Source organism: Syngnathus leptorhynchus, chromosome 10, assembly GCF_054491065.1.
Source record: "Syngnathus leptorhynchus isolate UIUO chromosome 10, UIUO_Slep, whole genome shotgun sequence".
NCBI classification, from domain to species: domain Eukaryota; kingdom Metazoa; phylum Chordata; class Actinopteri; order Syngnathiformes; family Syngnathidae; genus Syngnathus; species Syngnathus leptorhynchus.
In genome coordinates this window covers 11,224,469-11,238,722 of record NC_141204.1, presented here as the reverse complement: position 1 = coordinate 11,238,722, position 14,254 = coordinate 11,224,469, and the positions used below count along the sequence as shown (strand labels likewise).

General features: G+C 46.9%; 1 protein-coding gene across 1 annotated transcript in view; it reads left to right on the top strand.

Moving 5' to 3' along the window:
• Positions 1-14,254, top strand: part of lrpprc (leucine-rich pentatricopeptide repeat containing) — a 36,032-nt gene that overhangs the window by 7,928 nt on the left and 13,850 nt on the right. Inside the window, exons 12-25 of the mRNA XM_085921563.1 lie at positions 608-726; positions 1,550-1,640; positions 2,569-2,638; positions 4,535-4,562; positions 5,234-5,291; positions 5,935-6,041; positions 6,483-6,560; positions 6,675-6,746; positions 6,826-6,939; positions 7,055-7,185; positions 7,424-7,509; positions 9,888-10,095; positions 12,980-13,104; positions 13,925-14,031. Coding sequence (XP_085777689.1) covers positions 608-726; positions 1,550-1,640; positions 2,569-2,638; positions 4,535-4,562; positions 5,234-5,291; positions 5,935-6,041; positions 6,483-6,560; positions 6,675-6,746; positions 6,826-6,939; positions 7,055-7,185; positions 7,424-7,509; positions 9,888-10,095; positions 12,980-13,104; positions 13,925-14,031 — 1,394 coding nt within the window. The remainder of the gene's footprint in view (positions 1-607; positions 727-1,549; positions 1,641-2,568; positions 2,639-4,534; positions 4,563-5,233; positions 5,292-5,934; positions 6,042-6,482; positions 6,561-6,674; positions 6,747-6,825; positions 6,940-7,054; positions 7,186-7,423; positions 7,510-9,887; positions 10,096-12,979; positions 13,105-13,924; positions 14,032-14,254) is intronic.

Sequence of the window (14,254 nt, the reverse complement as noted above, 5' to 3'; positions counted from 1 at the left end):
GCGTGTTGAAGGATGCCAACTCAAGCACTTTTAGGTAGTTTTCAGAAGGCCACATGGGAGGGAGTGTGCTGGATGTGCTCATATACATGCAGGCTATTTCCGGTGCAAAACCACACTTAAAGTGAATGTATGGATACGACGTATGCAAAGTGCTGCCGCTCTCGCTGCCTACTGCATGCGTGTGTAAACACACACACACACACACACACACACACACACACACACACAGACTTGGGGGCATCTGTGTGTGAGAGAGTGGCTGTTCCATATGCATGTGACTGTTTAGGCCTGACTTCCCTGGGGCAGGACCTCAGGGCTCTGCTGGAGAGCAGGGCAACGCTTGCTAGAGTCCACTTGGACCCAAGTGCGTGTCGATGTATTCCACCGTAGTCCAAGGTGGAGCGGTTGGCATCCACAAGCATTTATCTGGAAAAAAAGTGTGCTGTTCACTCGAGGGCCAAGAGTGTGTTTGCTCATGGCGAAGCCGGACTTTCCTGCAGCTTCCACAACTCCGGTCTTGCACTTGAGTGGAGGCAGTAAAGTGCAGTAAATGGCTAAAACAAACTGTCAATAAAGTTCATTTAAGATTTGTTTGTGTGTTTTGAAGGCGTGTTGGAGGTGATGAAGGGCATGCAGGCACTCGACGTCTCCCCGGATCTTGACACCATATGTGGCTACATCTATCCCGTCTTCCCCAGCATTGAAGCAGCTCATCAGGCTCTCACGGTACTTTGGGGGAGGGAGGCAGGTTGCGCTTGTGATTTTTTTTTATCTTGGGTGCTTGTGTATGCTTTTGGAACACATATTTATGCTTTTGGAACACAATACGCATACAAGAGCCAGAAAAATATTGGACAAATACATGTAATATATTTTATATAATGTATTTTCTTTTGTCTTTTATAATATAATAGCATTGGAGTCATGGAAAAGTAATTCAATCAACTTACTTAACTATCATGCCCTGGTACTTGGATTAGGTTAACATTTACATTTCAAGATTCAAGAAGATTCAAGAATTTTTATTCGCCATGTTTGAGCGTGCCAAACAAGGAATTTGACTTCGGTACATCACAGCCTCTGTTCAGCATTTAGGTGACTAACAACACTCAGGACATGTGAAAATGTCAAATATTCTCAGCCATCCCCTGATCTTAAACTCCCATGAGGGCAAGGAAAAACTCAAAACTCCGACTAGGGGAAATGAGAAACCTTGAGAAGAGACCACAGATGGGAGGGTCCCTCTTTCAGGGTGACCAGGTTGCAATGGATGCAGAAAAGACACATAGTACAAACAGTGTAGACAATCCAAAAAGGTATGGAGCAGGATGTTATTGCACAGCAATGACTCTGAGACTCTAAGAGTGGTGTGAGTTCATCCGACATTTTAACCGGTACCTTACGGTATTGAATACATTTTTAAAGTACGCCTTCTAACTCCTTTTATTGTTATGCTAACTTTTATGTTAGCCTGTCTATGGCGTTTCACATGATACATGAGCATTAGCTAGTGTCTATATCACATGACTTGAATGTTGTCATCTTTCAGGTTGCAGGCATGTCAGTGGAATCGGAGGGTTTCAGAGCTTCAGAGATTCGGTTTTTGGCTGCAAACAACCTGGCTCAACTCTATACCTTGTGTGGGTACACACACACACACACACACACACACACACACACACAGACACACACACACGCAGTCACACACGTTCTGCCACGTTACGATTCCACCCATTCGAGGCAAGCTTGCCCTGCATCTTGAGCGCTATTTACTGTAAAAACTGCTGCTACGCCTGCGGGCTAATTGGCTAACACATACACACACACACATACACACACACTCACTCTTTGACGCTCATCAGACCTTTTAAGAGATTAGTGTGTGTGAATATGTAAAGAGCGAAGGACGAGAGGCGCCTCAACCGAACCTGGGAGCACTGAGGAAAGGGGGCCCACTTAAATAATGGATGATATGAGCTGTATTTGTCTTTTACAGGAGCTGGTTTTAGTCTCCTTTGCTCATTTTTGCATTTGCGGCTGCCTCTTTTTTTAAGTTGATTATGAGAATAAATAATTAGTGTATAGAAATAGTTTTATTTCCAGATTAGTGTCCCACATTTGTAGGTTGTAGTCCGCTTTAAAGAAATGGAAAATCCTCATTGAAGATAAATATTATGCAACGTACACTTTTCAATTTTGTTGCTGTCCTATCGGTGAGAAAATAAGTGAATATCCATTGAAAACAACGAAACGGTCCATCACATAATTGACCCCGCAATTTTGTACCATGCACGCAAAACAAGAAATTGAGGGTCATTAAATGGGAAGTCAAGTCAAAAATTCAAAATAAAAGTAAACAATTTTCTATATTTCATTGCATAATTTCAACATGGATGGCTGTGTTTTATCTTCAGTGTTACAACCAATTCATTGCATATAATTAAATCCCTTTGAGATTTGAAAGCGGGCATCAAAGGAGAGTTAAAAGTCTACTTGGAGACAAGTCGACAGTTTGAATGAAACAAACAGGCTTCTGCATTTATTCATCCCTCCTTTCCTCTCTTGCAGTGTCGGACCCCTCGCACCCCCCACTGGACCTTGGGCTTTTCCGCGGCAGCCTCATTCAGGGCTTCAGAAAGTGAGTCAATTAACCTGTTGTGTGCATTGCCCGCGTTTCTCCAGCTTGCGTGTGTTCCTGCATTTCCATATTTTGCCACGCCACTCCCGACTAGTGTTTTGGGGAGGCCTGTAGCGCTATTGGAGGTCACAGCGGCATATGTTTTGCATACCACATGTGCTGCCTATCACACCATCTACAGAGCCTTGCTTTGTGTGTGTGTGCTCATGGAATGTGTGTGCATGCGTGTGTGTGTGTGTGCAGCTGCAGGGTGAAACGCAGCATACGCACACGGCTGCCTCATGCATATGGAGGCTTCATCCGCTGGCCCTCACCCCAAAGCACCGTGGGAGATATGCAAATAAGCAGATGCCCACCGCTGCCCTTATCCCCTAACCACCCCAACCCCACCCCCCAAATAGCCTGAACTAGCCTTGTGGTCTCCCTCTGTTTCATGCTAGCACGCACGCAAAGCGTCCCAGAGTTAGCCTCAGGACCCCCAGTGGCACTCGGGGGCTTCAATCGAAACGGGGTGTTTATGAATATTTAGCGTTTTAACACTACACAGTTGCACACTAACGGTGTGCCCCTGCCCTCTTTCCGACTGGCCGCCTCCGATGAGCCAGGCTGGAGGCGATTCACAGCAAAGTGCTGACTTGTCCGCCAGGATCCCAAGCAACAAAAACACATAGAAAAAGCTCAACTGTGCAAAGTTGAGCTGAATTTTATTTTCAGACATGGTAAAGAAATGTGCTCAAAATAGATAAGATTTATAAGATGGAATAGTATTGTTTAAAAGGCCCATAAATAACAAGGTAGCAAACTCAACTTAACACACAAGTAAACAACAAGTAAAAGTTTCACGGATAGTAAACAATTCATCATAAAATATGCTGTCAAGCTAAAATGTAAAGGAACAAGAATTACACATTGCGTATTAAAAACACAGAATGAGTGATGCCATTGACAGCCGAATGAATTACATGGATGCCCCAGGAATAGAAATTTGAACACAAATGGTGCAGCAACACATACGATCCTCACACACAGCCATTTATTTTTATCTCTGCCACTTTGCTGAGTCATTTGTGAAACTCATTGTCTATTAAGTCAAAGGCACTGCTATGCACGCATGTGTCTCTAAGCACTTTATATTAGTTCATTTTTATTTTCAGTCTGTTTCTGTTCCTCATCGCTTCTTCCGTTAAATCACGCGCACACTCACCCCCTGCACTCCATGAGCCTCGCCGACAGGGTCATAATTGGACCCGTCACATGGGACACGCACGTGTGTGTTTTTGTGTGTGCGCGCCTTTGTGATGCGGGGACCTGTCAAAGACAAGGTCAAGGGATAATTTAATCATTAAAGACCTCTCTTCTTCTTCTCTCCGGCTCGCTGACAGCAGCCGAGATGTCACACGCCATCATTTAGCTTGTGTTTGTGTGCTTTTGTGCTTTGCCGTGCTTTTGTCCCGCCGTCTCATCGCTCTTGTCCTGTGGGCTGGAGGGCGTCAAGTCTTGTCGGCGCCTCGCGTGCGGTGTTTTGTGCCATACTTGTCACTTTTGTCGCCATGGCGATGTGACTGCATGCCTGCATTTTTGCGTGACTCGCGAGCCATCCAGTTAACAAATGGAGTCAATTAAAACATGACTAGTACGTTGCTTTTTAATTGTAGTCACGCCATAATTCCCGTCACAAGACACTTGATTCCGGATCAGAACTTCGCTCATTTCAGTTTATCACGTTGGAAAATTAGTAAGCTTACAAATGTCAAGTCAAAAACATTAAAGAACTCATTTTTGGCAAAAAAAAAAAAAAAGTTTAGTGGTTCAATTGGAAACTTGCTAGTGTGTTTGTCCATGTACAATGTGTGGAATGGGAGCTGATACCTTGTCCTCTACTGCCCCCTACTGCAGGTCTGATGACACAGAGAATATGGTAAAGGTAAGAGCTCAATGTCACAATTTATTAGGAAATATGCACGCGCGCACACACACACACACATACTGCCCTTTTCCGCGAAGGAAGATTTGGGGAAAACAAAATGATTAAAGATATAAAATGAATCCAAGAAAGATGACAATAGCTGCCGATTACTTTACCGAGCCACTGCTTCAACCGAAGTCACATCTAGTGAGAATATGTGAGATGACAGAGGCCATCTGCTGTCTTTTCTCTGTATTATGCACGCTGCAGAGCTCATGCAAATGATTACATGCTGGCTTGCAACCTCAAAAAAAGTGCAGTGAAACAATGTTGGTGAATAATATTATCGTTTTGGTCCTCTAAGAGCTCCTTGACTGCATTATCAAACAATTTGTCATTCCGTCAAGCATTTGTCAACGATTTCTACTTGTGGTATGCCGGCTCCCTCACTTAATTGAATATGAATTATTCTGACATTTTAACTTGAAAGACAAAACATTAGAAATGTGACAGAATATTAAAAAGATGCTGTCTGTTAAAACGTTTTTAAGTACTGCAAAAAAAATATGAAGCACAATACATTTGCTATTAATGTTTAAGCATTGGCGTTAAGAAATATTCGTCATGTTTGTTTTCTTTTTTTTTGGGTGTAATAGAGATCTAACAGCAATTTTTTTGTCTTCTCTCAGATCACCGAGCTCTTGTATGAAGACGAGCGATTCAGCAAATCACAAGACAAACCAGCAGGTAAGCAGTCATTGCCGTACAGCAATAATTCAATTGACGCGAAAATAGTGTTTGCATGTATGTGTTTGGCACGTGGGTCTGTGTGCGTGCAACCTCCAGTCTCAGTGGCACTGCTGACTGGGCCACTTCTCGCCATGAAGCCTGTGTCTGTTTATGTCCAAGTGTGTGTGTTTAAAAAAAATTGTTCTTGTCCTCCATTTACAGAAATATAGCCTGGCCGGTGACACAGTGCTGAGTCGTTAACGTGTGTGTTGGCAGTGTGCGAAGTGTGTGAAATGCCTGCGCTAAGACGTGTGTTTGTTAGGCGCTAATGTCGCTCTGTGTCAGTGTGCGCCCCACACTGCTGAAACTGGTGTGTGTGCTGGTGCGGGCCATGGAGATTGTTGTCTGTGTCACATCCCGTTAGACGACATCTGCGAGACTTGCTCTGCTCCACGTGTGTGTCTATGTTGAAGTTAGGCGCGGCTGTCAGCACCAGCCATCGCTCGCCCGCTCACAGCGTGTCCCCAAAGCAGCCTCAGTCAGCAGGACGGAGGCAAACGGGAATGTCGTCTAAACGCTCAAATGGAGGCGCTGACTGACGTGGTGGCAAATAAAACGTATTCCCGAGACTGCCGCTCACCGTCTTTGTTTGCTTTTTCAGACACGGTCGCTTACTTGCTGTACAATCTGATGGACAGCATGTCGGAGAAAGAAGTGCAAGCACAAGAAGACAAATTGCGGCGTTACTTCAACGAGCTGAAGGAGCGGGTACGCAAATACCCACGAGACAAAAATATCAACACATCCAATCATACAAATACTTTGATACATCAGGAAGATATGATAATAAAAATATTGGAAGGAATCCCTAAACGAACAGAAATTTCTCTAAAAAGCGCAATCCCGATATAAAAATCAAAATCCCCACATATTCATTTGAATTTTGTACTTCACCGCTTAAGTGTTTTTTTTCCCCCAGTCCATTTTCGGCTGCCCCAAGAGTACTTGAGTTGGCCTTTTAATTTCCATCCTCATTTAAGCACTAATTCAAATCCGAGCTCCGTGACAGCCGGTAATTGGCGGAGATAAATGAAGGCCATAACCAACTTATGCGCCGCTTCTTCCATAATGTTCCACTTTTTTGCCTTCCAGCGGGCGTGCAAAGTCAACATGTTTAGCGCATGTGCCGTGCTTATCTTTATTTTTCAGAATATTGTCATCCCTTCAAATATCTGCAGAGGCATCAGAAACCTGCTGGAGGCTTGCCATGTTCCGGAGCTCATCAAGGTAGCTTACACTTGGTAGAGAGCAATCTATTGAAAGAATTGCAAAGTCTATTTTCAGTATTTTAAGGACTAAAAAGAAGTTTGGCCCGACTTTGCATGTTTGTCTTTGTGTCAGGATGTGATCGTGCTGGTGGACCCAAATGAGCGAGTGTCGAACGGCCCGATGTCAACTGCACCCCGCCTGAGTGTATGTAGGACGACTTTTGTTTTTTTTTACCTGCACCTTTGAGAAGAGGTAACCTTTCTATTTGCTTACTGTCTCTCAGGGCCTCGAGGGGAAGGTGTCATTTCTGGAGGCAAAGCTGGCTGAGCTAAAAGCGGAAAACAAACCGCTGGCTTTCACGCTAAAGCAAGTCATCCAGGCTCTCTCGGCTGAGGAGGTGCGCTGCTTTTCTATCGCGTTTGGATGAAATTACGACATTGCACCGTGCAGTGAGGCTCTGCTGCATTTGGAATGTTTGGCCTCTCGTCTGAAGAGCTCTGGCCTCTTTGCAGAACCTGCAGCGTGCCCTGGAGCTGAAGCAGCAACACGAGGACGACATGAGCCTCGGGGCCTACGCTTTCCTCATCAACCTGTGCTGCCGCCACAACAATGTGGAGGAGGCGCTCAACCTCAAGAGGGAAATGTGCGTAGAGCAGTACACACACAGATTGCGTTCTAACCTGTAGGATGCCATTAAAGTTGAACATGATCGGTATTAGGAGAGACATTAATGCTAGGTCTGAGCTGCTCCAATACGGGGACGGCTCGGCTGTTTCCTTCAGCCGTCATTTGCTCCCCGCCTCTGACAACAACAAGATGGCTTGCGTTACCGTGAGTGGTTGAATACATTAATTTACAATCTCTCTCGCTCTCCTCCACAGGAGTCGCCAGGACTCATCAGTGGGACTTGATGCCAACAAATATATCGCACTTGTCAAGGTGCTCGCCAAGAATGGCCGAGTGGAAGGTAAGCTCGGCGTGAGTTGACTCTGTGCATTCAGCGTACTTTCACAATGTCAGGAACTTGAAAATGCCTGTTAATCAAAATAATCTTTGATGATGAAAAATACCAAATTATAAGGAAAAATTATAAATATAGTCCGTATATAATAAATCTATAAAAAAAAGCTTACAAAATTCAGAAAATTCCAAAATATCACACAACATAAAGTACACACTTAAAAAAAAAAAACAAGAAATAAGTAGCTTGATTTTTCTTTGATCAACACAAAAAATATTTTCACTCTGTCTTTGTAAGAATGTTAAAAATGTGCATATGAGCCGACCACAATGCCACAGTGGATTCCCTTCAGCCCACCGAGGAGCCAATTACCATCAGTTTTGCCGCTTTGCTTTTTTTTTTTTTGTCTCACAGTGACAGCCAAATGTTTCCCTTGTCTGTCCTTTCTGCTGTCCTCCCTCTTTGCGGTGCCTGTCGACATCCCCCGATACACAGACACACACACACACACACACACACACACACACAATCGTGCATAAGTACACGCACCCCTGCATCAGCGAGAAATGAGAGGGGGAAAATTACAGGACTGTGTGTATTTTTGTGGAATTATTGAAATCCGCCTTGATGCTCCTGGCAGATCATGTCCAGCAAAGTGGCTGAGTGGTGCGCGGCGGCGCGCACGCACATTTGCATGTGAATCCAAGCAAAAGGCATTCGTTGGCCCCGGACGACACTCGCCGTGTCCGCCTTGCGCAGAGGCAGTGCGAGAGCGGTCGCCATTAGCCAGAGTGCGCGCATTGGGCGAGACGCTTGTCACCCGCATTAGCACACATGGCTAACCTTGATGTTAGCCAGCCACCCCCACCCACACCGCCGGCGGTCTTCCCAGCTTACGGCGCTCACCGGGCCCCAGATGAAGATCACGTTGGCTGGCGTTTTGTTTTTATCACAGCGCCTCTGTGAATGGCTTGCGTTGTCTTTTCCTCGAGTTCAACTCATGCTTGCTTACTTTTGTTGAGTGAAGGTAGTCACCCCCTCCTAAACAAACAAACTACTCCAAGTAGTGAACATCTCACAAAACACGCGCTTCCTCCCTCAGTCATCCATCTCTTTTTGAAGACACCTCTCCATCTCCAATTGTCTCTCTGACCTGCCCTTGGCCTTTGCCGCATCCGTCTTCTCTTTCACATAGCGTGCTGTGAGTTGCTACTCTTTGTACGTGTTCACCTGTAGTCGAGTCGCGGAGCATTATTTGAACCACTGGGCTGTGATCATCATGTTTGTTTGCCTGTCCTCCTCCCCGTCTCCCGATGCTCGCGAGTGAGTGGTCCGGCTCACTTTGCCGCTGCTCGGGTGAGCTGACGGTTACGCATCCCGGCTCGACGGATGGGTAAAAGCAGTCGTGGGTGCAAGGCGGCTGGAACGGTGGACGGAGCGCTCCATTTGGGCGGATCAACTCCGAGCCATTGGCCTGGCTGATTAGTGGGTGCGTCACGGGGTGATGGAGAGTGTAGGTAGGAGAACTGAGACTTTGGTAGTGGCGCTGGCAGCAATCCACACGTGGTCAGGAAATGAAAGGTGACATCCAAGAGTACACCCGAGGCAATGCGTTGGGATCAATTGCATGAGGAAATCTGTTCCGTTTGATATAAATCTTAGATTCCATGGTGATGGATTTAGTCAGCCACAACTGCTGGCTAGAATCTTCCCATATATTCTGCGCGCGTTCACGTTATGCACTCGGGTTGCGGCGTATAGATTAGTATCTGTTTTGGAAAGCGGCTGTATCGCTAACAACCCATTAGCGGGTGTTTAAATAGATGCTAAATGCATCTTAATGACTTTGGCTCGCTAACACACATAAACGCATATGCGCGTACTCCCCCCCCCCCCCCCCCCTTCACCGTTCAACACCCCCCCCATCGGCCAGATGGGTGCCCGGTGAGGTAAATGGCACCGTATTTCCATGAAAAATGGACGGGTCCCTCATCCCGTTTAGCGAGGTCTGGTCAAGGCCACGGCCGGCCCTCGGCGCCACGCCGCGTACCTATAATTTAGCCCGCCCCCACCCCCTCTTCGCTCGGCCCATGCAAAAAGATGGCCCTCATTGTAGGGGTCCTCTAATTGTAGTCTCGCTTAGAAAAGCGCACGTAGCAATTAGAGCAGTGTTGCTATTATCCAGTCTTGCATTTGCATCCCCCGTTGGGAACAAAATGCTCTTTTAATACGGGTTTGTCGTCCCTACGTGGATTTAGCTAAAAGGGGCTTTTATTGAAACATTTGCACTCCGACTTTATTTTTTTTCCCCATTTCCCTCGATGTTGGTTATATGCGGGTCTTTGTTGATCTTTCTGGCAACTTTGCTTCCCCCTCCCATGCAGAGGCCGTTGACATCCTGAAGGAGATGAAGGAGAAGGACGTGGTGCTGAATGACAGCCACGCCACCATGTTCTTCCACACCCTCAACGCCGCGGTGGCCAAAGGCGGCGCCCCCGTGGTCCAGCGCCTCCAAGACATCATCTTCACGCTGGGACTGGCCAAGCCCAGCGCCAATCTCTGCGCGCCGCTTGTTAGCGCCTACTTGGACAGGTGAGACTTATCGCCTCTTTGTGAGCAACGCCGCATCCATTTGGCAGCTGTCGGGCGCATCGTTCATCCCTCCCCGTGATCATAGCCGAGGTGACGTTCCGGTTCGGCGACTCTGACAGAGAGAGGATGTGGAAATTGCTCATTTGTCTGCGTTTGATGTGTTCCCCTCTGCATGTGGCTTTGTTGTTTTGGACTCAGCAGCTGCAACCTCTCCCAGGAGCCCCCTCCGCTGCCTGCCCACCCACTGCTATTTTCCCAAGGTGTGCATGTGTGCGTGCGTGAGTCGTGTTTGTGGTTCTTTGTCAACGCAAAGTGTAGATCTGTGTTATCAAACATGGGCCACGGGGGTCACTGGTATTGGCCCGCCTCCTCGACGCCTAAGCGCTATTCACCTCCTCTGTGTGTGTGCTTTGTTTATCAGAGTAGCTTTTAAGTAGATCAACTCATTAGCATGTTAATTATGTACAGAGCGCTAATTGCTAGATTTACTCCAGCCACGCTGTTCGGGGTCTCATAAACACGCTGTACACATACTTTGACGGCGCGTTTACCTCGGAAGTCGTACTTTGCGCGCTTTGCAGGTGCTCCCCCGCGGCTGTTTGTTTTTGTCAGAATTTTGGCACAAGCCGTTGCCCGGTTCACTCATTAATCGCTGCCTGGGTGAGATTAGTGGGTGAATTTACTCTTGGGTCATCAGCAGTAAGCCAAAACAAGCAGATGCATTCAAAAGTCGTATTGCGCTCCAATTTGACAAAAGTACGATGTGGAACTGGAAATTTACTCAAGCCAATTCAAGGTAAGAAACTTTTGCGAAATTACTGGCGCGTGTTCTGTGTAAAATGGTTGCCGATGCACTGTCCGATCGAGTGGCCAACTTTAGACAGTTCGTGTGTTGTTTTCATTCCGTCACTCAGCGTTATTGGGAGGAGGCGGGGTAGAGCGCCGATACACGAGGACAAAGCCGGCATCCGTCTCTCATCTGCCGCGTCGCCACTTAATGACTTAATGAACACTTGTGCGGCGGATTAGCCCTTGACAGCCCATCATCCGCGCTGCGCTGTTCCCCTTCTCGCCCGTCCGCCTGCTTCGTATTGTCTGAGCTAACCCGCGAGCGGCTGCCGCTGCTTCTCAAAGCGATTAGCCATGAAAATGCCAATTGGACGGGGAGATGACGGCACAAGGAAGTGAATAATAAATTTGCAAGTGGTAAATACAGAGCGGAGATGCTTTAAGAAACAAAACAAATTTATTGTCTGGAACCGTTTCTTCCAGATTCCAAATACCGTCATAAAATTTCATCCACCTGCACAGGCAAGAGTTTGAAGTCATGAATTAGGCCTTCTCAAAGGTCGCGTCCCTCGCGCTCTGTGCCACTTGCTATTAGCATAGTTAAACGGCCTTGTGCAGGCTGCTGGTGTCATGATCAGTGGCTCATTTGTGTCCTCTAGACACGTCCCGTCCTCCCCCGTAGTAGGACAGTGGCTTGATAACAGGCCTGCCCGTCTTCGTCACACAACGAAGGAAGGATGGGGCACAATTAGCTTCCTTGTCTAATCCACCAGCGAAGCCCTGCTTATGCTTTTTTTTCTTCCAGGGCTTAATTGGCTGGAAAGTGGCTGACGTGCAAAGCTGGGGACATTAACGGAGCTGCGTTCGAGTAAATGGCAACGCAAAGTGACATTTAAATTGTAACGGGGAAATTATCTATCGTTTGACATCCTTAGCTCTTTTTTTCAGGAGGGGAGGGGGGAGGCGTAATTGCAATGCCAGGCCAAGTGATTGCTCCTTTTTAGATGTCTCATGTAGAAGTGAAGTATGATAGTAGATCGAGCTCTCGAGAAGAAAGAAAATAAGTGTATAGCAAAAATGTTGATGCCGTATTGTTGGATGGCTCTTGAGTGGCGTTGCAATATAGTTATCCTCCATCCTCCTCATCAGAAATTTACTAGGCAACGCTCGTCGTTTCCTCTCAGGTGTAGCAGAAGGTGAATTCAAGGCCGGAGCTGGTCTGGTCTTTGCTGGGGTTGCTTATGAGACCACACACACACACAGACCCAAATCAACCTTGATCAGTTCCTCCTCACTCAGCCCTTTCTGCTTTGACCTCTGTGTGATTGACATGGTAATTACCCAATCAAGGGATTGACAGCTGGGCTGTCACAACACCGCCAATTGAAGAGAAGCCGTCTCTTGTGTTGGTTCCCCGTTTCCTCCTTCAATTTCGCATCTGGGCTCTCTCTGTTCTTTTATCAAGCCGTCCGCGTTTCAGCCCTTCATCAAATGTACTGACTGCATGTGTGGAACTGAAGATTTTGAAACTGGCCTAAATTTTGTAGGTTGATCCTGAAATTTCATCAAAAAGCCCGGAAAATTCTTCACATTTTGAGATTGAGTCATATTTTTGCTTTGAAATAAGATCACGCTCCATTTGACTACCAGTTTTAAGATGGAACATCTAAACAGTATTACATTTTCTTGAGTTTTCTGGTGGAAATCGTGTTTTAAATTCATACAAACAAAAGGTGGCAAGGGCGAAAATGGACATTTGAGTATTCAAGGCGTGAGGTGACCAAGAGACGAGGAAACGGTGCTCGCAAGGATAAAAGAAGAGAAAAAGATGGATATGAGCACCCAAGCTAAAGAGCGGCCCTTTTGTCTGCCACCAGTGAAAGCCTGTCCAGAGACATTAGCGCCCCCCCTCTTTTACACAATTGTGTGAGAACGATGTATTGGGGCCAAAAGGCCTCATCACCTGCAGTCATGCTGTCGGCGGCCGGCTCATTGTGCCTGAGCGCGAGGGCGCCGGGTTAACACTCTGTATTCTCTCCCAACCGATTGCACATGTGACTCACGTCCTCTCTTTCCCTTTGTGTGTTTTGGACAGTGATGACCTGTCGGGAGCTCTCGACGCCGCGCTGGAATGTCAGAAGCGCTACGGCCAACTGCCGCGCATCCACGACATCATTGTCAGCCTGGTGGAGAAGGGCGACACGGAGCTCCTGCAAAAAGGTCTCAAGAGCAGCGTTCTGCTCACCTTTTAGGTGCATCGTCATTGTTCCTCCTCGAGCAAAGGCTGTCGTTCTACCTTATAAATTGACGCCGATCAATCAAGTCAACGAGACAGCCAACTCTCGCGAGCGGTGACAAATGCACAGACGCCAGACAAAACAATCACAGCTCTTTTGTAAGGAGTTGTCCTGCTTTCCATAATTGCGTTAGGTGGCTTTGTAAATGAAAGTCGTCACCCCCCCCCCTTCTTTTGTCATCCTGTTTTGCTGTGCATGAAATGTGCCGGAGGGGCAAGTGGTTCTGGAGTGCATCTCTTCACCCCCTCCCCAACCACCACCCAAAAAGCCCTCTTATGCGCTCTTGCATCCGCCAAAAACTCCTCCACCCTCACGTGACCTCAAAAAGAGGTGACTGACCCCACCGGAAACAAAAATGCGATGAAAAGCAGCAGACTTTAAAAAAAAAAAAAAAAAAGACATAAAATGGCTCTTCAAATGTTCTTGACCCGTGTGGGCCTTTTTTGGAGCTCATGTCGCAGAGGGCAGGCCAAACACTGCATGCCGTGAACTATTTGGACTTTTTGTCTGGCTTTTCCCCTCCCGAGTCCATTCAGAGTTTATTTGCGTGGTCCGAAAAAACAGAATCACGGGTCTTTCCCTTCTATCTCTGCTGAATACGCCGTCAGCTGCAGGCCAGAGATAGTGCGTGAAAAGCCCAGCAGCTGTTTTGCGAGAGGGCTTCATTCAGGCTTTCGTGCCCGCGTGCCAAATAGCAGAAACAAAATGTCGTCTTTATATTTTTCTCTTCATGTCGCCTGCAGCCATGGACGTGGTGAGCCAAGAGCGCGGAGAGATGACCATGCTCTACGCCCTGTTTTTCGCCTTCTTACAGACGGGCCGCTACCGCGAAGCTCGCAAGATCATTGAGGTAATCGAGTCCAAAAATACATTAGTTGAACAAATGGACCATTTTAATTCCACATGGGATCATCAAAGTAGTTTTCTCTACATTATTGCTGGCCACTCTATGACCTAAATCTACACAATGAAGCCCGTAGACGAGTGTAAAAGTGAGGCGAGGCGGGCCGATAAGCGGTGAGTGACACACGGATGAACTGCGTGCTCACAAGCTGGGTATCAGCACAGGGAGA